Source organism: Coregonus clupeaformis, chromosome 16 (genome assembly GCF_020615455.1).
Source record: "Coregonus clupeaformis isolate EN_2021a chromosome 16, ASM2061545v1, whole genome shotgun sequence".
In the NCBI taxonomy this organism is placed as follows: Eukaryota; Metazoa; Chordata; class Actinopteri; order Salmoniformes; family Salmonidae; genus Coregonus; species Coregonus clupeaformis.
This window is the reverse complement of record NC_059207.1, coordinates 16,835,071-16,858,702: the sequence shown is the minus strand read 5'-3', so window position 1 is coordinate 16,858,702 and position 23,632 is coordinate 16,835,071. Positions and strand designations below refer to the sequence as shown.

The following is a 23,632-nucleotide window of genomic DNA, read 5'->3' as shown; positions in this document are numbered from 1 at the left end:
CCTTTGACAAGATAATCCATCCACCTGACAGGTGTGGCATATCAAGAAGCTGATTAAATAGCATGATCATTATACAGGTGCACCTTGTGCTGGGAACAATAAAAGGCCACTCTAAAATGTGCAGTTGTCACACAATGCCACAGATGTCTAAAGTTTTGAGGGAGCGTGCAAATGGCTTGCTGACTGCAGGAATGTCCACCAGAGCTGTTGCCAGATAATTGAATGTTCATTTCTCTACCATAAGCTGCCTCCAACGTCGTTTTAGAGAATTTGGCAGTACGTCCAACCGGCCTCACAAGCGCAGACCACGTGTATGGCGTCGTGTGGCAAGCGGTTTGCTGATGTCAACATTGTGAACTGACTGCCCCATGGTGGCAGTGGGGTTATGGTATGGGCAGGCATCTGTCACCAACAGATGCATATCTGTATTCTCAGTCATGTGAAATCCATAGATTAGGGCCTAATGAATTTATTTCAATTGATTTATTTCCTTATATGAACTGTAACTTAGTAAAATCTTTAAAATTGTTGCATGTTGCGTTTATATTTTTGTTCAGTATAATTTGAGTGTCCTGGATTTACATTTACTATGTTACGTCTCGTCTATGAGACCAGGCTGGGTTTCAATATCCAATGACAAAGTCAAGTAGAGGAACAGCTTACAGGTTGTGTTGGTTGACCCCTCCGATATAGCATAAACATTTGCGCAATGCAGATTCCTTTATAATGATTGAGGCTAAATTGATGTTTAAGCTTCACGTCATTGTTCTTCATCAAGGCCGAGCTGTGGGTGTTTAGTTGAGAGAGTAGCCTTACGATAAGCATGGTGACCAGGATGTTCTTTTTGGAGACTTGGGCGTGAGAAAAGATGCTCTCCAGCACAGGGGTCATGTCAGGCTTGTACTGCTCCCTCAGGTTGATCACACATTTGTCGTAGTGAGCTGTTCACAAAAGGAAAAATATTGGCATACCATGTATCACCACAATATTAAATAACTAATACAACAGCAGGATACAGTCTATGTCTTGATTATATCCACAGTGTAACACCAATCACCTTGCTGGAACTGCATCTCCACCTGAAGGTAACGCTTGAGCAGATCCAGCACCACAGACTTCATGTAGCCCCGGATTCCACTGCGGTACCTGCGGCACATTCATATCACAGTCCACTCAAACATTATATATCTGAAGTCATGTCTGTTATGGAGTGATGATTCAGATGTGAAATAAGAGAAGTGGGACCTCTGCACCAGCTGGACGATACTCTGAGTGTTCATGAAGAACACTTCCCGGTCAGCCTTCCTCTGTAGGGTGGCCGCATGGCTGTCCAGGATACAGGCAATCTGAAATGGAGGGGGAACAAATTCAGCAGGCGTAATGTAGAAGAATTCAATTAATTAGCTGAGAAGTGGATGCAGTGCACTGTGCACATATTCAATTCCCAGTCCCAAGTCTGATCAAGTGGTGGCGATTGTATGGTGCCTGACTGTAAGAGTTGGCAAGACAGCACAAAGAGATCTGGGGACCAAGCTGCTACTAATGTACTGCGGGGCCACTCACTTTTGCGAAGTAAGAATGGTCAAACGGAGCATATCAATTAGGATTCCAGGCTAAGTTACTCACCCTCTGGCTGGGGAACTGGCAGAGCACCGAAGTGATGTTACTGGCGTACTGGGCCATGACCTTGCGGATGGCCTTCTCCACACCAGGCGGGATACGGCTGGACACGCTGGTCATGATCTCCTGCAGCTCCAGCAGGGGCAGCGAGGGGTCCCGCAGGGTCTTCATCAGGGTGCCCACCCACTGCTTCACCTGAAGGGGTGGTGGGAACATACTGTCATCACACCCCCTTATCACACCCCTGTCCCAGAGCTCAATCAACATTCCCATTCTACAGTGTGCACAAGGCATGCAATTACCCGCATTCCAACGTGTCTTTATAGCAATCTTACAAAATGTACGTGGTTCCCGAGAAGATAAAACACTTATTTGGGGCATTATGCGATCTGATAATCTGCGCGACTACGATAATAATGTCAACCTGGAACGTGGTGGCCACTGTATTGGCACGTGCAGTGCTGCAGTAGGTGGAGGCCCTCACCTTGTTGCTGAAGTAGGGCTCGGTGAGACAGTAGCCGTCCATGACCTTGACGAGGTTCTCCAGGACCATGTGGAAGACCTGATGGAGCTTCTCCCCCACGATGGGCAGCGGCTGCTGGGCTGGGAGAGAGGCCGTGTTCAGCTCCACCTAGGAAATCCACAGGAAGACAGAGATTCAGATAGAAACAGCCTCCAAATGTGGAACTGACCACTGTGTCATCCCTGCTATTGACTGGCTGACTGATGGGACTGTTGTGTAGGTGGATTGTTGTCCATGCTTATGCGAAGGCGTGTGATTTACATGATGTATGTTTTAAACCTATTGCAGTACTATGTGATTTGTATTGTTTTATGTGATAAGAATGCCTACTATAATAGCTGTGTTACAGGTATTGTCCCAAATGGCACCCTATTCCCTATATAGTGCAGTATATAGGGAATAGGGTGCCAGTTCAGATGCAGCCATAGAGTTGTATTGAAGTAGGTGAGCGGGTAACTTGCTGGATGGATGCTGCTGGGGTCGTCCAGGTCCATGCGTGCCACCACACAGCCAGGCTCCAGCACCGCCCCATGCCTCTTCACATAGCGGACACAGCCAGACTCCACCACCGTCAGTGTCATCACCATCTTCATCACCTGCAGACGCACCGCAGAAGTCACGAACACACACACACACACACACAATACTGACTACCCATGTAATGATTATCTAATTATGATCAAAAGCAAACCTGTAGACATACAGTATGTTCTCATGGAATCCTCGCTCACCTCGATCTCTGCATACGAGTTCCCTGCACAGATATGGCCTCCGTCCTCCACCAGGTACAGCAGGAGTTTACCAGCAGAGGACGACCTCAGCACTGTAGGGTCCTTCTCCTTCTCAAACACACACGTCTTGTTGCCAACAGTGATCCGGTAGCTAGAGGGTTACAAATGCATACGTTCATGATGGAGAAAGATTAGACCTAATGGCCCATCCATCCATCCTTTCCGATTTGAGATAGACAGGAAGTCCCACCTGTCCACATCCTCCTTCATGTAGGTGGTGTAGCTGCTGCCGTTGTAGGAGAGCAAGAGGCCGCCGTCGCTCAGCCGGTGGACATCGATCTCAATGTCCGAGCCATTCATGATGACGACGTACGTGGTGGGGGACTGGCGAGCCACCTGTCAGTCAGAAACAAAGTTGAAGTCTTATTGATTGATAACTCTGAGGGGCGAATCCTAACTTCCACTTGAGATGAATGTTTACTTAGTCTACTATTGACATCAATGCATGACTAAGTGAACATTTGATTGAAATTAGGATTAGCCCCTGAGAGGATAAAATCAAGTCATGAGAGAGAATGAGACAGGTGTAATGTGAGGTCTTCGTACCTTGAGGCAGTATTTGACCCCCTCGTAGATCAGGTCCACCTCAACAGTATTGAGCAAACTGGCTGCAGGCAGCACCTGGCCCCTACAGAAGGACATTTCACATACTGGATTTAGACATGTGTTCAACATTACAGCAATAACACATTGGACTGACAAGGGTGACATTCAGATTCTCTTCCTTCTCCCCGAGGTGTCTACTTGTTCACTCCCCCTCAAGGATTTATAAGCATTGCACTGGTTGTAACAAATATGGAAGATAAACACTCAATCTAACTCTATGCCAATCCAATACTTTTCCAGCCTTGAGGGGGAAGGAACGATTGCACACTTATAGTAGGCCACCTTTCCAGTGAGTGCAGGAAGTCGGACATGCTCTTCCTGAAGCTGGTGTCCGCCACGTGTAACGACCCGCAGACAACGCCCAGCACGGTGTCTGGCCTCTCCGCCTTAAGGGAGAACACACACACGTTGGAGATTTGTTTTTATCCAACTGTAGCCTTACAGGATTGACATTTTTAAGATTTACGTTTCTATTCCACAAGGGTCCTCTACCTGAACTTTATCTGCGATGAGATTATCCAACCAGCCGGTGTCGATGTCGTTGTTCCTGAAGCTCTCTGTCTCCAGCAGCTTAATGAGGTACTCCACTGTGGTCCTGAAGTCCCCACGGATACACAGCTCCTTCATGGCCACCACCATGTTCCTGCGCCACCACACAGTAACCACCACCACTATCACCCCCCAGGTATGGTAAGACACCAACACACACACACCATCAACTCATGCAGAATTCCAAATGGATCCGAGCCTAGCCCATACACCCAAATCACGCCTGTAGATCTGAGAGCACTATGATAATACCTTCACCTTGCCTTCTGATTGGCCAGGTGGAAATGTCACCATATTGCTTCCACCTATCATATCCTCTCAGGTCTACAGGAGTGGCTAGGGAGTAGGGGCTAGCGGTCGATAGGGACTTCATCATCAGAAGAACTGATTGTCTAGTCTACAACACAACAAGGCAAGGAAGGACTCACGAAATGGCCTCCTCTCGGTTCTCCCCCCAGGAGAAGCAGTGGCCGAACTGGGAGTCGGCAAACTCATGCAGCCCCCCGGTAGCCCCGACACTGAAGTAGCCCCACACGTTCTTACTGCTATGGAAGTTGAGCTCCTGCACTGTGCCCGAGCTGGGCTTGAAGCCCTGCAAGTGACAAGGAGGGAGGATGGGTCAGATGTGAGCCTACAAAACCCATGCCATCTCTCGTTAAGAATATGGCCGGCCAGCCCTGTAGAATGAAGAATGCACACCTGGTCTGGGTTCTCGCTGGTGATGCGGGCCGCGATGACGTGTCCCCGGGGACTGGGGACACAGTCGGGGGCCTCAAAGTTGATGGTGGTGTCCCCCCAAGGGGTCTCTCCATAAAGCATGCGGATGTCTTTGATTCTGTGGAGAGGGATCCCCATGGCTATCTACAACAAAAAGAGACTGACCAAGTTAACATTGTCTATTCCCAATCACAGTTCCTAAAGCTTTCAGAACATAACATCTCAACAACCACATTAATATGACATAGCAATTTTACTGAGATTGCGAAAAATTATGGAATGCGACCATTAACTAAGTCAAAGGACGAGATTAAACCCCGACATCTGGCTGCAGCGTACCTGGAGCTGGGCGGCGGGCAGGTTGACATCCCCGATCATCTCTGTGCAGGGGTGTTCCACCTGCAGACGGGGGTTGAGCTCTAGGAAGTGGAAGCTGCCGTCCTCAGAGAAGAGGTATTCCACGGTGCCTGCGCTCACGTAGCCCACCATCTTAGCCATCCGCACTGCATACTGACATGGGGAGGGAGAGGGGGTTCGTGTTCATTAGGCACCAAACGGAAGATAACTGACTAAAATAGGGAGGGACTATGATTTCCGTTGTGTGCCCTTATGAACAAAACTATGGAATAGTGAAAAGGCTGAAAAACAAGTCTCTAAATGTCAAAGTGGAGAATCGTCATTACAGTGGAGAACATAATGTCAAGGAAAGGCCCTCTATGTCTCACCTGCTCCATGTGGTCAAAGGTGGTGGAAGATGCTATGGTGGCCGGGGCCTCCTCGATGATCTTCTGGTGTCTCCGCTGGATGGAGCAGTCTCGGCCAAACAGGGAGATGGCGTTGCCGTACTGGTCGGCGAGGATCTGTACCTCCAGGTGACGGGCATGCTGGGCCAACTGCATGACGAAGATGGGCGAGCTGGGCACCTCCGCCTGCACCTGCAGATGGATCCATCCATTGATTTGTATTAGACAAAGTTGTGCTAATTATGGTCCTTGGACATGACATCCCCATGCAGTGTGTGTGTGTGTGTGTGTGTTTCAGCTGTTATATGCAGCCTAGCTGTGTGGAGAAGGTGCTTTTTGTATCCTTAAGTGCCCTTTTATCCAATACCTTTGAATTGTTCAAATCCTTTTTAATGTAATTTGTGGATTCAAATTAAGTATTTAAAATGTGTGTGTATGTGTGTGTGCGTGCGAAATGCGACAACACAAACCTGTCTAAAGAAGCTGGCAAAGTCCTCAGCATTGTCCACCTTCCGTATGCCCTTGCCCCCTCCTCCTTCTGAGGCTTTGATAACCACCGGGTAGCCAATTCTGTCTGCTCCCTTTAAGGAGAAAGCACATTGAAGATGAAAGGTTTTCAGCAACCCTACCCTTGAAATCAAATATTTTATTGTTAAAACCAACGCGTTTCATCTTCATTTTGCTCCATTGTTCATGAACCTTGGTTTGAAAGCAAAGTAGGGACAGTATTTCATTTTGCTCAGGAAACAATACATGGAAATACATAGTTTCAGACATCTTAAAGGCCGTTATTTCTCCAGTGACTATTTGTCATATGCCTACAAAGGATATCTCTATGGTTTCAGCATTGGTGATGGCGTGGGGATGCTTACCGCCAGTCCATCGTCAACATCACGCACGCAGCCGAGCACGTAGACCTCCGGAGGCACGCTGATCACGTGGCCGAGCCTCTGGTCCTCCTCTGTCCAGTCTACTCTCAGACCTACAGCACACGCAGGAGAAAATAACACGAGACCTTGCTCAGGACAAATCCGCTGTTATGAATAGAATAGAACAGAATCATCTTCAAAACCGTTAGTGTTAAAACACAACAGTCAGTCACCAAGTCAGAATCCTAATACTGTCTGTAAGTCTTATGTAATACCAGATGGGGGGTGTGGGGAAGGAGTTAGGATGCAAGGGGTCTGGGGGTAAGTGTGCAGGGAGGGGGGTACATCACCTGATCCACTCCAGGGCAGGGTGGGGATGTCTGCGCTCTGGGCCACGATGGAGGAGGCCACCTTATCACCCAGGGCCCACATGGCCTTACTGGACGGCCCTGAGACACACAGGCACAAATGAAATAACAAAATAAAAACCATATCTACATCATCACACCACAATGAATGCTGCTTGTGTTGTAATGCGAGTTAACCATCCAATAATCCACAAACAGCTTCATGCCGGGCTGTACCTAAGAAGGAGATTCCGTTCTTGTCCAAGAGCTCAGGCAGTTTGGGGTTCTCAGAGGCGTGACCCCACCCAACCCAGACTGCCTGTGAACAATAAGAAAACAGAGATCAGAGTCGGAGCCATGAAAATATAATTACTAGAAGGAACAAAGCCCCTCAGACCAATTTGACAGCAACATTCATCGGTGCACTCAATATGGCTGCCGGTCCACCCATCATAGAACATTGTGACTTGATTTGGAATTGGTAATGTCCCTTCTAGTAATTGTATGGTCAGAGCCAAGTTGAGACACAGGCGATATCCATTCAGACAAACACTAATAAGTCTTCCACCCATTTCACAGCAAAAACCCATTCTCCTGTGGGTGAGAGCGGAGGTGGAGGAGCACCGTCTGACCTGTACAGGGATCCTCTTGGCGATGTCCACGATCAACTCTACGTTGGCATAGTTGTTGTTGTTGGCTCCGCCGGGGACCGGTACATAGTGGTCCGCCATTTTGATATACTCTATAGAAAAGTCACACACCGTCACACACATACAGTCACATCAGTTATTCATGAGAAGCTCACACGGAAAGCATTTCCTTGGAGTAATTGAGTGACTCGCTGTCGACTTTATCTCCAGATGTGCTGAGAGGCACAATGGAGCTGATAATGATGACCTGCTAAAACATGTCTCACTGACCTGCGTTGGCTTTCAGGTCCTCGGGTGTGACCATCACCACAAAACGGATGGTCCTCTCATTCCGGAACATCTCATAGGACCAACGGCGGATGGAACGCATACATTTGACCGCTGCTATGCCATTATTAGCTATCAGCACCTTGTGAAAGAAAAAAAGTGGGAGAGAGAGAGAAAGAAAAAGAAAGAAAGAGAGAAAGAAAGAAAGAAAAGAGTGAGAGATTGAGAGAGAGATTGAGAGAGAGAAAGAAAGGAGAGAGAGAGGAGAGAGAAAAAGATAAGAAATTAAACAGTACTCAACTCAAACACCTTTTACACTATATTGTTGACTTAGTCTGTTGCTCGTAGCTTGACGAGGAGTTTAGTCAAAAGCGACACAAATGTTGTTACGCATCCATAAAAGGCACAGACAGAAAGGGAGGGATATCTTACCTTATCTATCACACGGTTTCCACCGAAGCGGGTGACAAACTCAGCCGGCGAGGCCACGGTGAAGTCTCTTTGCAGTTCAATTTTTCGGTGCTCACGACCCTTCTTCACCAGATGTGGTTGAGACATGCTAGGCCTGGAAAGAGAAAACAGACAAGTGGTTGTCCAAGAGCACAAAAGCATTAATGCTGCACGCTTTTTCTCAATATTTCATGTTGTAACCTACGTACAACTCAAGTAAAACGTCAAGCAACTGGCAATCACTAATTTCTGTGTTGGGACAACTCTATGCATCATGTAAAGTAGGTCCCGGTAAATTAGGACGTAGGACTTCTAGAAGAACATTCCCATCCAGCAAGCAAGTTCACCAACATCGGACTCACAGGCCAAACCCAGAACAGTGAGAAACAGCAGCATTGGACCTTCACAGCAGTCAGCCAAAGTTCAGTCTCTACAGAGGGTAGTGGCTGTGCTATCACTGCTCAGGTCACAAGTGCATGTCTTACCTTCTCTGTAAGCCAAAGAGCTTGTCAGCCATATCCTACGCAAGGTGTTCAGTCTACCGTGACAGACAAATGTTTCAACTCGGTGACAATCTGACAGGCTGCAATACAACTAATGCTAATCCTCTCTGTTACCTACAGAGGTTCCTCAGTGGTTCCGGTACTGTCACTGCACATATAAACGCTCCCCTGACCACAGAGACAATCAAAGGTTAATGTGTTATCAGCAAAAATACATAGCCTAGTTACACAAGCCCTTAACCCTATCAGTGGTGGCAGAGCATTTTACCATCTCTCCATTGTACCAAACCACCAATAATGTTCACATGGACCAAGTTCATATGAACAAGATATGATAATGGAAACAATGCTAACTGCACTCAGTTAGGCCGACACGTAAGCTTCAATAAAAAACAGTGATACTAGCAAGAGCAGTGTGCAGGTTGCTCTTTTCTTTTAAGTTATCTCTTTGCTACCATGCACCTGCAACAAGATAGCTCAGATGTGCAAGTGACTTTTTGAATTTTGAACTGCAGTCAGTTAAAATGAACCTGGATATGGGTTTTCGTTTTCAGGTCAAAATGATCACGTGATGAATAAATTAGAAGCCAGACTTTCAGAATATCTGCCTATATTATTGAAAAGCGACATAAGAGGGAACAATAAAACAATATGATGTTCACTACCGAGAATGATCAAACACTGAACAATACAGGGACAATTCCACAGTAATGAAATTACGCTTGGACTCATGCCAAACAAAAACCATTGATTTCAAAGTTGAACAAACCATACAATTCTATGCAAAATGACTACTTTTAACAATTTGCACAGAAAAATGTACTAAAACTAATTTAGTGGTAGAACTGTGCCGATGCAAACTTTGATAATGGAATTACGGTAAAATCTCCCTCAGGTTTTTCTGCGAACATGTTTTCCAAAAACTCTTATATACTGTATCTCCTCTGAATTAAGATTCAAAAATGTCTGCAGAAAGAATGGGGTGTCAGCTATGGCAAGGCACCTTGAGTTTGAAAAAATATATTTTGGTTATTGAACTACAGTAAGTGAAGTGGATTTACACCTAGTAACAAAATTACGGTAACAGAATTACAGTAACGAAATTACATCATGGGTCCCTGATCAGTACTACACAGAAATGCATAATTATGGATATGAATGTCATTCTCCTCATGTTTCACAAGTTTAGACATCACAGCGCAGCACAGCAGAGCACAGTAGAGTACAGTGTAGTACAATACAACACCGCACAGCAGAGTACAGTAGAGCTCATTACAGTACAGTGTCGTAGAGTACAGTACAGTAGATTATAGTTCAGTACAGTACAGTAGAATACTCTATTTTTCTTTACTGTACTGTATCGGACTGTACTCTACTGTCCTCTACTCACTGTACAGTATTGTGCTGTACTGTACTATATTGTACTGTACTCTCCTAAACGAAATATAAAAGTGCTGATATTAGTTGGCAGGGGACTTTACGTCAATGTTATTGTGTTTTCATGTATTTCTATGGAGTGAGATTTGCTTCTTTATTCTGTAAGTGTGTCTACCCCGATTTGTGTGTATATTGAACATAACTCACAAATAAAACTATGATCTGTGAATATATCACAATATTTCATAAATAAAACCATAATCTGAAATTATATAAAAATGTTTCACCAATTAAAGAATAATCCGTGAATATGTAAAAATATTACAAACTAAACCATAATCCGTGAATATGTAAAAATCTTTCACAAATATTCACCATAAATAACAAATAAACCCATGATCTGTAAATATATTCAACATAGCTCACAAATAAAACTACAATTTGAATAAATGTAGAACGATTTGTGAGTAAATGTTCAGAAATCTCAACATTTACAACTGTGGAATGTACATTTGCGCATTCAAAAAGTGCTTGTGCTTACAGAATTTAGTGAAATGTTTTCCACCTGTCAATGTATTACAATCCACAAATGTGGGTTCAGATGGGAATCGGCTATCTCCATTCATTGGGATAATCTTTGTGTCACGTGACATGCAGACTCTGCATTGCACGGCATTCTCATTAAGCTATTTCTTGAGAGAAAAATGTCTAGCTAGAATAATAAAAAACAACTTCATGAAATGTGAGTATAACGTTTATTTATTCAACAAATTATTTTCAACAAATGACTTTCATATGAATGTTAAATTCGATCATTGAGGCATGTAACACCGAATGTGTGCTTTCGACATCAGCCCACTAGCCAAGCTAGCTAGTGGACTAAACCCCACTCCATGGTGAAGGAAGTTTCTGATGAACTTCACCAACGGAGTGGAGCCGAGACCAGGCTTTGTGGAATCTAGCTCTGACTACATCAATTCACCCAAGATCAATACTTAAAAAAATTAAAATTATGAAACGCCGACCTTATACCTTTGTTTGTCCTCTGTAGTTGCGTGCCTTTGTTTGTTTGTTTTTATATAAAAAATGTTAATGAAATACAACCACCGACTATTTGTTCATTGATGTTGTTTTATGATAGCAACTCAGCGCAAATGCGCATGTGCCAATTGAATCTCAACAAGGAAACAGTCGGTGGTGCTATTTATAAGAAAAAAAACTCTAGACCACCTTTACTACACACAGAGACGCATACAAAGCTCTCCCTAGCCCTCCATTTGGCAAATCTGACCATATTTCTATCCTCCTGATTCCTGCTTACAAGCAAAAACTAAAGCAGGAAGTACCAGTGACTCGCTCAATGCGGAAGTGGTCAGATGACACGGATGCTACGCTACAGGACTGTTTTGCAAACACAGACTGGAATTTGTTACGGGATTCATCCAATGGCAGTCACCGGCTTCATCAATAAGTGCATCGACGACGTCGTCCCCACAGTGACCGTACGTACATTTCCCAACCAGAAGCCATGGATTACAGCAACATCCGCACTGAGCTAAAGGCTAGAGCTGCCGCTTTCAAGGAGCGGGACACTAATCCGGACGATTATAAGAAATCCCGCTATGCCCTCAGACGAACCATCAAACAGGCAAAGCGTCAATACAGGACTAAGATTGAATCCTACTACACCGGCTCTGACGCTCGTCGGATGTGGCAGGGCTTGAAAACTATTACGGACTACAAAGGGAAACCCAGCCGCGAGCTGCCCAGTGACGCGAGCCTACCAGACGAGCTAAATGCCTTTTATGCTCGCTTCGAGGCAAGCAACACTGAAACATGCATGAGAGCACCAGTTGTTCCGGACGACTGTGTGATCACGCTCTCCGTAGCCGATGTGAGCAAGACCTTTAAACAGGTCAACGTTCACAAAGCCGTGGGGCCAGATGGATTACCAGGACGTGTAATCAAAGCATGCGCGGACCAACTGGCAAGTGACTTCACTGACAATTTCAACATCTCCCTGACCGAGTCTGTAATACCTACATGTTTCAAACAGACCACCATAGTCCCTGTGCCCAGGAAAGCTAAGGTAACCTGCCTAAATGATTACCGCCCCGTAGTACTCACGTCGGTAGCCATGAAGTGCTTTGAAAGGCTGGTCATGGCTCACATCAACACCATCATATCGGAAAACCTAGACCCACTCCAATTCGCATACCGCCCAAACAGATCCATAGATGACGCAATCTCAATCGCACTCCACACTGCCCTTTCCCACCTGGACAAAAGGAACACCTACAGTGGGGAGAACAAGTATTTGATACACTGCCGATTTTGCAGGTTTTCCTAGTTACAAAGCATGTAGAGGTCTGTCATTTTTATCATAGGTACACTTCAACTGTGAGAGACGGAATCTAAAACAAAAATCCAGAAAATCACATGGTATGATTTTTAAGTAATTAATTTGCATTTTATTGCATGACATAAGAATTTCATACATCAGAAAAGCAGAACTTAATATTTGGTACAGAAACCTTTGTTTGCAATTACAGAGATCATACGTTTCCTGTAGGTCTTGACCAGGTTTGCACACACTGCAGAAGGGATTTTGGCCCACTCCTCCATACAGACCTTCTCCAGATCCTTCGGGTTTCGGGGCTGTCGCTGGGCAATATGGACTTTCAGCTCCCTCCAAAGATTTTCTATTGGGTTCAGGTCTGGAGACTGGCTAGGCCACTCCAGGTCCTTGAGATGCTTCTTACAGAGCCACTCCTTAGTTGCCCTGGCTGTGTGTTTCGGGTCGTTGTCATGCTGGAAGACCCAGCCACGACCCATCTTCAATGCTCTTACTGAGGGAAGGAGGTTGTTGGCCAAGATCTCGCGATACATGGCCCCATCCATCCTCCCCTCAATACGGTGCAGTCGTCCTGTCCCCTTTGCAGAAAAGCATCCCCAAAGAATGATGTTTCCACCTCCATGCTTCACGGTTGGGATGGTGTTCTTGGGATTGTACTCATCCTTCTTCTTCCTCCAAACACGGCGAGTGGAGTTTAGACCAAAAAGCTCTATTTTTGTCTCATCAGACCACATGACCTTCTCCCATTCCTCCTCTGGATCATCCAGATGGTCATTGGCAAACTTCAGACGGGCCTGGACATGCGCTGGCTTGAGCAGGGGGACCTTGCGTGCGCTGCAGGATTTTAATCCATGACAGCGTAGTGTGTTACTAATGGTTTTCTTTGAGACTGTGGTCTCAGCTCTCTTCAGGTCATTGACCAGGTCCTGCCGTGTAGTTCTGGGCTGATCCCTCACCTTCCTCATGATCATGGATGCCCCACGAGGTGAGATCTTGCATGGAGCCCCAGACCGAGGGTGATTGACCGTCATCTTGAACTTCTTCCATTTTCTAATAATTGCACCAACAGTTGTTGCCTTCTCACCAAGCTGCTTGCCTATTGTCCTGTAGCCCATCGCAGCCTTGTGCAGGTCTACAATTGTATCCCTGATGTCCTTACACAGCTCTCTGGTCTTGGCCATTGTGGAGAGGTTGGAGTCTGTTTGATTGAGTGTGTGGACAGGTGTCTTTTATACAGGTAACGAGTTCAAACAGGTGCAGTTAATACAGGTAATGAGTGGAGAACAGGAGGGCTTCTTAAATAAAAACGAACAGGTCTGTGAGAGCCGGAATTTTTACTGGTTGGTAGGTGATCAATACTTATGTCATGCAATAAAATGCAAATTAATTACTTAAAAATCATACAATGTGATTTTCTGGATGTTTGTTTTAGATTCCGTTTCTCACAGTTGAAGTGTACCTATGATAAAAATGCTTTGTAAGTAGGAAAACCTGCAAAATCGGCAGTATATCAAATACTTGTTCTCCCCACTGTATGTGAGAATGCTGTTCATTGACTACAGCTAAGTGTTCAACACCATAGTGCCCACAAAGCTCATCACTAAGCTCCCTCCCTCTGCAACTGGATCCTGGACATCCTGACGGGCCGCCCCCAGGTGGTAAGGGTAAGCAACAACACATCTGCCACGCTGATCCTCAACACTGGGGCCCCTCAGGGGTGCGTGCTTAGTCCCATCCTGTACTCCCTGTTTACCCACGACCGTGTGGCCAAGCACGACTCCAACACCATCCTTAAGTTTGCTGACGACACAACAGCGGTAGGCCTGATCGTCAACAACGATGAGACAGCCTATAGGGAGGAGGTCAGAGACCTGGCCGTGTGGTGCCAGGACAACAACCTCTCCCTCAATGTGAGCAAGACAAAGGAGCTGATCGTGGACTATAGGAAAAGGAGGGCCGAACAGGCCCCCATTAACATTGCCGGGGCTGAAGTGGAGCAGGTCGAGAGTTTCAAGTTCCTTGGTGTCCACATCACCAACAAACTATCATGGTCCAAACACACCAAGACAGTTGTGAAGAGGTCACGACAAAACCTTTTCCCCCTCAGGAGACTGAAAAGATTTGGCATGGGTCCCCAGGACCTCAAAAAGTTATACAGCTGCACCATCGAGAGCATCCTGAACGGTATCACCGCCTGGTATGGCAACTGCTCGGCATCTGACCGTAAAGCGCTACAGAGGGTAGTGCGTACGGCCCAGCACATCACTGGGGCCAAGCTTCCTGACATCCAGGACCTATATACCAGGCGGTGTCAGAGGAAGGCCCACAAAACTGTCAAAGACTCCAGTCACCCAAGTCATAGACTGTTCTCTCTGCTACCGCACGTCAAGTGGTGCCGGAGCGCCAAGTCTAGGACCAAAAGGCTCCTTAACAGCTTCTACCCCAAAGCCATAAGACTGCTGAACAATTAATCAAATGGCCACCCAAACTATTTACACTGCTGCTACTCGCTGTTTATTATCTATGCATAGTCACTTTACAAATTACCTCGACTAACCTGTACCCACGCACATTGACTCGGTATCCCCTGTATATAGCCTCGTTACTGTTATGTAAACTTCATGTTTTTTACTTTAGTTTATTTAGTAAATATTTTCTAAACTCTATTTCTTGAACTGCATTGTTGGTTAAGGGCTTGTAAGTAAGAATTTTACGGTAAATACCTGTTGTATTTGGCGCACGTGACATACAATTTTATTTTATTTGATTAACGTTTATTTAAAAAGTATGGATTTCAGCAAACAAAGCAAGGCACGCAACTACAGAGGTCAAGGTGGGTGTATCATAATTTTAAAAAAAATTGAAGTATTGACCTTGAGCGACTCGATGTAGTCGGAGCTAGATTCCACAAAGTCTGGTCTCAGCTCCAATCCGTTGATGAAGTTCATCAGAAACTTCCTTCACCACGGCAGTGGTGAACTAGCTAACGTTGGACACTACCGATAGCTAGCAGACGATCTCGTCAGCTGTTTAGATGAACAACCAAGTTAAACTAAATAGCTAGTTACAGTGGGGGGGAAAAGTATTTAGTCAGCCACCAATTGTGCAAGTTCTCCCCCTTAAAAAGATGAGAGAGGCCTGTAATTTTCATCATAGGTACACGTCAACTATGACAGACAAAATGAGAAAAAAAATCCAGAAAATCACATTGTAGGATTTTTAATGAATTTATTTGCAAATTTTGGTGGAAAATAAGTATTTGGTCAATAACAAAAGTTTCTCAATACTTTGTTATATACCCTTTGTTGGCAATGACACAGGTCAAACGTTTTCTGTAAGTCTTCACAAGGTTTTCACACACTGTTGCTGGTATTTTGGCCCATTCCTCCATGCAGATCTCCTCTAGAGCAGTGATGTTTTGGGGCTGTCGCTGGGCAACACGGACTTTCAACTCCCTCCAAAGATTTTCTATGGGGTTGAGATCTGGAGACTGGCTAGGCCACTCCAGGACCTTGAAATGCTTCTTACGAAGCCACTCCTTCGTTGCCCGGGCGGTGTGTTTGGGATCATTGTCATGCTGAAAGACCCAGCCACGTTTCATCTTCAATGCCCTTGCTGATGGAAGGAGGTTTTCACTCAAAATCTCACGATACATGGCCCCATTCATTCTTTCCTTTACACGGATCAGTCGTCCTGGTCCCTTTGCAGAAAAACAGCCCCAAAGCATGATGTTTCCACCCCCATGCTTCACAGTAGGTATGGTGTTCTTTGGATGCAACTCAGCATTCTTTGTCCTCCAAACACGACGAGTTGAGTTTTTACCAAAAAGTTATATTTTGGTTTCATCTGACCATATGACATTCTCCCAATCCTCTTCTGGATCATCCAAATGCACTCTAGCAAACTTCAGACGGGCCTGGACATGTACTGGCTTAAGCAGGGGGACACGTCTGGCACTGCAGGATTTGAGTCCCTGGCGGCGTAGTGTGTTACTGATGGTAGGCTTTGTTACTTTGGTCCCAGCTGGACATGTACTGGCTGCAGGTCATTCACTAGGTCCCCCCGTGTGGTTATGGGATTTTTGCTCACCGTTCTTGTGATCATTTTGACCCCACGGGGTGAGATCTTGCGTGGAGCCCCAGATCGAGGGAGATTATCAGTGGTCTTGTATGTCTTCCATTTCCTAATAATTGCTCCCACAGTTGATTTCTTCAAACCAAGCTGCTTACCTATTGCAGATTCAGTCTTCCCAGCCTGGTGCAGGTCTACAATTTTGTTTCTGGTGTCCTTTGACAGCTCTTTGGTCTTGGCCATAGTGGAGTTTGGAGTGTGACTGTTTGAGGTTGTGGACAGGTGTCTTTTATACTGATAACAAGTTCAAACAGGTGCCATTAATACAGGTAACGAGTGGAGGACAGAGGAGCCTCTTAAAGAATAAGTTACAGGTCTGTGAGAGCCAGAAATATTGCTTGTTTGTAGGTGACCAAATACTTATTTTCCACCATAATTTGCAAATAAATTCATTAAAAATCCTACAATGTGATTTTCTGGATTTCCTTTTCTCAATTTGTCTGTCATAGTTGACGTGTACCTATGATGAAAATTACAGGTCTCTCTCATCTTTTTAAGTGGGAGAACATGCACAATTGGTGGCTGACTAAATACTTTTTTCCCCACTGTAAGTATTCAGACCCTTTGCTATGAGACTTGAAATTGAGCTCAGGTGCATCCTGTTTCCATTGATCATCCTTGAGATGTTTCTACAACTTGATTGGAGTCCACCTGTGGTAAATTCAATTGATTGGACATGATTTGGAAAGGCACACATCTGTCAATATAAGGTCCCACCGTTGACAGTGCATGTCAGAGCAAAATCCAAGCCATGAGGTCGAAGAAATTGTCCGTAGAGCTCTGAGGCAGGATTGTGTCGAGGCACAGATCTGGGGAAGGGTACCAAAAAAATTATGTGGCATTAAAAGTCCCCAAGAACACAGTGGCCTCCATCATTCTTAAACAGAAGAAGTTTGGAACCACCAGGACTTCCTAGAACTGGCCGCCCGGACAAACTGAGCAATCGGGGGAGAAGGGCTTTGGTCAGGAAGGTGAACAAGAACCCGATGGTCACTCTGAGAGAGCTCTAGAGTTCCTCTGTGGAGATGGGAGAACCTTCCAGAAGAACAACCATCTCTGCAGCACTCCACCAATCAGGCATTTATGGTAGAGTTGCCAGACGGAAGCCACTCCCCAGTAGAAACGCACATGACAGCCTGCTTGGAGTTTGCCAAAAGGCACCTAAAGACTCTCAGACCATGAAACCAAGATTCAACTCTTTGGCCTGAATGCCAAGCGTCAGGTCTGGAGGAAACCTGGCACCATCCCTACTGTGAAGCATGGTGGTGGCAGCATCAAGCTGTGGGGATGTTTTTCAGCGGCAGGGACTGGGAGACTAGTCAGGATTGAGGCAAAGATGAACGGAGCAAAGTACAGAGAGATCATTGATGAAAATCTGCTCCAGAGCGCTCAGGACCTCAGACTGGGCGAAGGTTCACCTTACAGCAGGACAACGACCCTAAGCACACAGCCAAGACAGTGAAGGAGTGGCTTCGGGACAAGTCTCTGAATGTCCTTGAGTGGCCCAGCCAGAGCCCGGACTTGAACCCGATCTAACATCTCTGAAGAGACCTGAAAATAGTTGTGCAGCAACGCTCCCAATCCAACCTGACAGAGCTTGAGAGGATCGGCAGAGAACAATAGGAGAACTCCCCAAATACAGGTGTGCCAAGCTTGTAGAGTCATACCCAAGAAGAATCAAGGCTGTAATCGCTGCTGAAGATGCTTCAACAAAGTACTGATTAAAGGGTCTGAATACTTACAGTACCAGTCAAACGTTTGGACACACCTAGTCATTCAAGGGTTTTTCTTTATTTGTAATATTTTCTACATTGTAGAATAATAGTGAAGACATCAAAACTATTAAATAACACATATGGAATCATGTAATAACCAAAAAAGTGTTAAACAAATCTAAATATATTTTATATTTGAGATTCTTCAAAGTAGCCACCCTTTGCCTTGATGACAGCTTTGCACACTCTTGACATTCTCTCAACCAGCTTCCTGAGGTAGTCACCTGGAATGCATTTCAATTAACAGGTGTGCCTTGTTAAAAGTCAATTTGTGGAATTTCTTTCCTTCTTAATGCGTTTGAGCCAATCAGTTGTGTTGTGACAAGGTAGGGATGGTAAACAGAAGATAGCCCTATTTGGTAAAAGACCAAGTCCATATTATGGCAAGAACAGCTCAAATAAGCAAAGAAAAACAACAGTTCATCATTACTTTAAGACATGAAGGTCAGTCAATCTGGAAAGTTTCAACAACTTTGAACATTTCTTCAAGTGCCGTCGCAAAAACCATCAAGCACTATGATGAAACTGGCTCTCATGAGGACCGCCACAGGAAAGGAAGACCCAGAGTTACCTCTGCTGCAGAGGATAAGTTAATTAGAGTTATCTGCACGTCAGATTGCAGCCCAAATAAATGCTTCATAGAGTTCATGTAAGAGACACATCAACATCAACTGTTCAGAGGAGACTGCGTGAATCAGGCCTTCATGGTCGAATTGCTGCAAAGAAACCACTACTAAAGGACACCAATAATAAGAAGAGACCTGCTTGGGCCAAGAAACACGAGCAATGGACATTAGACCGATGGAAATAGACCCTTTGGTCTGATGAGTCCAAATTTGAGATTTTGGGTTCTTTGTGAGACGCAGAGTAGGTGAACGGATGATCTCTGCATGTGTATTTCCCACTGTGAAGCACGGAGGAGGAGGCGTGATGGTGTGGGGGTGCTTTGCTGGTGACACTGTCTGTGATTTATTTAGAATTCAAGGCACACTTAACCAGAATGGCTACCACAGCATTCCGCAGCGATACGCCATCCCATCTGGTTTGCGCTCATTGAAGTGACCCATGAAAATAATTTGTAGTCCAAGCAGGTAGCACATACAATTTCCCAGTGTGCATCTGGCTACACCAGCTGGGGTGCAACGTCTGTCCCTATGTCTCCATGGTGATTTGATTTGTGATCAACCCCAGGTGCCCATATGTGGAGACCAATGGGCAGGTGCTCCTTGACTGCCTCACCAACTGGAAGAGCGCAAGTCGACGACAGTGCTACAACGTGATTTTGTTTAGTTATTTGTTTTGATAGTGCTCGGTGAATGTTTTGTTGATTTATTTTTTATTAGAAGAAGAATTTAAAAGTTATAGAGCAGTGGTTAGAAAATAAAAAGAGAGAGAGATTGTGTGTGTGCATGTCTGTGTGTCACGTCTCCTCCCGTTGCTTCCCTCCGGCGCTCTGATTCGCCAGTCTACTGAGCCACCGGTCTGAGAGCACCACCCCGGCAACACAGGAATGGAAAACCAACGCACCCTAATCACCTCCAGCGCACCCGCACCTCATCACCACCACTTTATAGCCCTGGACTGTTCAGTCATTAATGTGTGTAATTGTTAGCGTCGTGTCGTTTACTCGCTCCTTGTAATTCTCTTTCTCATTGTTAAGTAAACCTTTACCTTGTTGATTCCTGCGTCTGCATGCTGCCTCTTCGTATCCTCAGTACTCGTCACACTGTGTGTGTCGCTCCTAAGTGTTTTCAAGTGTGTACATTATGTGTGTGAGCATGCATGGGTTGAATGGAGTGGCATTGAAGAGGGATAGTACTGTTGCACCATCATGATCGATCTAATTTCCTAGTTTGTTAGAAATGCTTTTACTTTTTGTCAGGTGCTGGCCAACCTGTCACTGCTCGTCACAGAAATTAGTTCTGCATTTCAAAAGGAACCAGCCCTCTTTTGCCATGTATCCAATCAGAGCTCAGATGCTACCTACTGCATCACACTCCAGTGCACATACAGTGTTTTCGGACCCTGGCAGGTAAATTGAGAAGGGTGCTCATTCCTTCATATAATAGACATATACATACTGAACATGATTTAAAAAATATTTTTGCTATTTTCACAATCACAATTATTGGCACACTTGCTGGCGTTGGCGAGAAAGGGCTGGGTTTTGATGAATAAACAAGTTGTGGGTGTGTTGAGGCTTGGCCCCTCACTGGCCAATCAGAACGTGCTCCATGGCGAAATAATGCAGACCATTTAGGGTTTTAAGCATATCCAAAACAGGGCCTGCATGGCTAAAGGCATAGATAAAAAGGGAATGTCAGCTCACTGTTTTATTACTGTTTTTTATTATATTTTAATAAAGCTTTGGTGATTAAGATTTACTTCCAAGCGGTCTCAGGAGCCAAACCCCTTATCGACAGTCTTGACTACTTCGCGATTGCATTGGGCAGACAAAAAAAGCCTTAATTGAGAGGAGGGGAGGTTATGCTTGGTTTTTAATCAAATAAAGTGACATGGAAAAAAACATAACTTTTTTATGTTTCTAAATACAAAGTATACAGGGACCAAAAGCACATTATTCTACTCTTGTTCCATGCGCATATGGGCAGTGTGCGTCACGGCTGGATAGGCTGCGTTTCCACTGTCAAAATTCATACCATAACTGAGTTACCACTAAAACCAGCTTGTGGTTGGTCTTAAATATCCCTATCAGCGCTGCCTGAAATTAGCACTTTGGATCATGATTTTAAGGACACACCTCAAATATTTCCACCACATCTGAGCGCAAGCGAGCTGATATAATAGGTCAATTGCCTAACCTGGTGTTAGGGCTGGAAAATGCCAGTGCGCCAGTTTTTACATTACGAAATTGCAAACTAACGTGTGTTTGACACTAGCGCCGCCAGACGAAAATAGAGCCCCTGGTGTTAAACCTTTCCATGTTTTCCTCTGTCACACCACTCCTCCACTGGCTTCCTGAGGCTGCTTGCATCAAATGTAAGACTCTGTTGCTTGCATTCAGTGCAGCGAGAAGCACTCCTCTTCTCTTTGCAACAGTGAACATCTAAATAGAGGATAACATTTGTGTGTGTTTGTTTTTTCACGCTGATGCTTCCCATCACCCAGATTACATTGCCACTTCATGTGTTGCCTTGTAAGTGTTTGTGACTGAACTGATTTAAGGTGTGTTACAAATATAAACCATACACTCTTTGACACAATCCCTGTCTCCATGATGGATAACTACCTGGAACTATGAAGTGCTCCTGATAGGGAATGATTATGATGATGTTTTCACATGTTATTTGTCTTTTTGTCCTGTGAAGCCAAAGATAATGTTTCACATTAATATAGTGACAGATTGATTCAGGTTTGAAATCTTATCATTTGAAAGTACATTAGGCTTATATTGCAAAGAATAGCAAAAGGCACTTGAATTAAGTGGAGCAGGTCGAGAGTTTCAAATTCCTTGGTGTCCACATCACCAACAAACTATCATGGTCCAAACACACCAAGACAGTTGTGAAGAAGGCACGACAACACCTTTTCCCCCTCAGGAGACTGAAAATATTTGGAATGGATCCCGAGATCCTCAAAAAGTTCCTGACTGGTTGCATCACCGCCTGGTATGGCAACTGCTCGGCATCCGACCGTAAGGCGCTACAGAGGGTAGTGCGTACGTCCCAATACATCACTGGGGCCAAGCTTCCTGCCATCCAGGACCTATATACTAGGCCCCCCAAAAAATTGTCATCACCCAAGTCTTAGACTGTTCTCTCTGCTACCGCACGGCAAGCAGTAACGGAGCGCCAAGTATAGGTCCAAAAGGCTCCTTAACAGCGTCTACCCCCAAGCTATAAGACTGCTGAACATTTAATCAAATGGCCACCCGGACTATTTACATTGACCCCCCCATCCCCCTTTGTTTTTACACTGCTGCTACTCGCTGTTTATTATCTACGCATAGTCACTTTACCCCTACCTACATGTACAAATTACCTCGACTAACCTGTACCCCCACACATTGTCTCGGTACCGGTACCCCCTGTATATAGCCTCGTTATTGTTATGTAATTTTATTATATTACTTTTTATTTAATAATTTATTTTCTTAACTCTATTTCTTGAACTGCAATGTTGGTTAAGGGCTTGTAAGTAAGCATTTCACGGTAAGGTCTACCTACACCTGATGTATTCGGCGCATGTGACAAATAACATTTGATTTGAAACTGACTTTTCAAATACACAGAGCATGTGCAACAAATTACTTGGCAAGGTAGGTTGTGTTGTGTCCTCTGTGTGTCCAACACCCCAACAAAACACACTTTATCTTAAAAACGAAACAAACGGGTGGTGCGTGGAATGCTTATCAATCCAATGATTTAATATGATCATTCCAAAAATGTGTTTCAGTTTCATTTAAAAAAAAACATGTAATCCACTCTTGTAATTTAATAATAGAAACTGAGTTACAATTTCTTATTTTCTACACATTCAAATGTTTATATAGTTTTTACAATTGTATAATTTACCTTGTGTTGTTTAAAAAATGAAAGTTGAAATATTGGTGTGGCTAGGAAAACCGAGTGTTTTCTAAATACACTACCTGAACAAAGGTATGTGGACATCTCATTCCAAAATCATGGGCATTAATATGGAATTGGTCCCCCCTTTGCTGCTATAACAGACTCCACTCTTTTGGTAAGGCTGTTCACTCGATGTTGGAACATTACTGCGGGGGCTTGCTTCCATTCAGCCACAAGAGCATTAGTGAGGTCGGGCGATTAGTCCTGGCTCGCAGTCGGCGTTCCAATTCATCCCAAAGGTGTCCGATGGGGTTGAGGTCAGGGCTCTGTGCAGGCCAGTCTAGTTCTTTCACACCGATCTTGACAAACCATTTCTGTATGGACCTCGCTATTTGCATGGGGGCATTGTTAGGCTGAAACAGGAAAGGGCCTTCCCCAAACTGTTGCCACAAAGTTGGAAGCACAGAATGTCATAGTAGGCTGTAGCGTTAACATTTCCCTTCACTGGAACTAAGGGGCCTAGCCCGAACCATGAAAAACAGCCCCAGACCATTATTCCTCCTCCACCAAACTTTGCAGTTTGTATTTCTATTTATTATGGATCCCCATTAGTTTCTGCCAAGGCAGAAGCTACTCTTCATGGGGTCCAGCAAAATTAAGGCAGTTATACATTTTTTTAACATTACAATACATTCATAACAGATTTCACATATTAAAAGTGTGCCCTCAGGCCTCTACTCTACTACCACTTATCGATAACAGAAAATCCATGTGTACATGTGTGTATAGTGCTTATGTTATTGTGTGTTTGTATGCATGTGTCTGTTTG

At 44.8% G+C, this 23,632-nt stretch overlaps 1 protein-coding gene across 1 annotated transcript in view; it reads right to left on the bottom strand.

Annotated features, from left to right (window-relative positions):
* LOC121584521 (acetyl-CoA carboxylase 2) overlaps positions 1-8,249 on the bottom strand; it is a 45,267-nt gene extending 37,018 nt beyond the window's left edge. Inside the window, exons 1-22 of the mRNA XM_041900441.2 lie at positions 8,115-8,249; positions 7,686-7,824; positions 7,398-7,507; positions 7,003-7,084; positions 6,769-6,867; positions 6,422-6,531; positions 6,020-6,130; positions 5,532-5,741; positions 5,146-5,316; positions 4,789-4,950; positions 4,518-4,681; positions 4,033-4,183; positions 3,823-3,926; positions 3,481-3,562; positions 3,125-3,270; positions 2,875-3,025; positions 2,605-2,739; positions 2,105-2,251; positions 1,627-1,815; positions 1,246-1,346; positions 1,058-1,146; positions 817-941 (exon numbers count right to left, since the gene is read on the bottom strand). Of these exons, the coding sequence (XP_041756375.1) occupies positions 817-941; positions 1,058-1,146; positions 1,246-1,346; positions 1,627-1,815; positions 2,105-2,251; positions 2,605-2,739; positions 2,875-3,025; positions 3,125-3,270; positions 3,481-3,562; positions 3,823-3,926; positions 4,033-4,183; positions 4,518-4,681; positions 4,789-4,950; positions 5,146-5,316; positions 5,532-5,741; positions 6,020-6,130; positions 6,422-6,531; positions 6,769-6,867; positions 7,003-7,084; positions 7,398-7,507; positions 7,686-7,824; positions 8,115-8,240 (2,904 nt within the window). The 5' untranslated portion in view covers positions 8,241-8,249. The remainder of the gene's footprint in view (positions 1-816; positions 942-1,057; positions 1,147-1,245; positions 1,347-1,626; positions 1,816-2,104; positions 2,252-2,604; positions 2,740-2,874; positions 3,026-3,124; positions 3,271-3,480; positions 3,563-3,822; positions 3,927-4,032; positions 4,184-4,517; positions 4,682-4,788; positions 4,951-5,145; positions 5,317-5,531; positions 5,742-6,019; positions 6,131-6,421; positions 6,532-6,768; positions 6,868-7,002; positions 7,085-7,397; positions 7,508-7,685; positions 7,825-8,114) is intronic.
* Between the last annotated feature and the right edge of the window lie 15,383 nt (positions 8,250-23,632).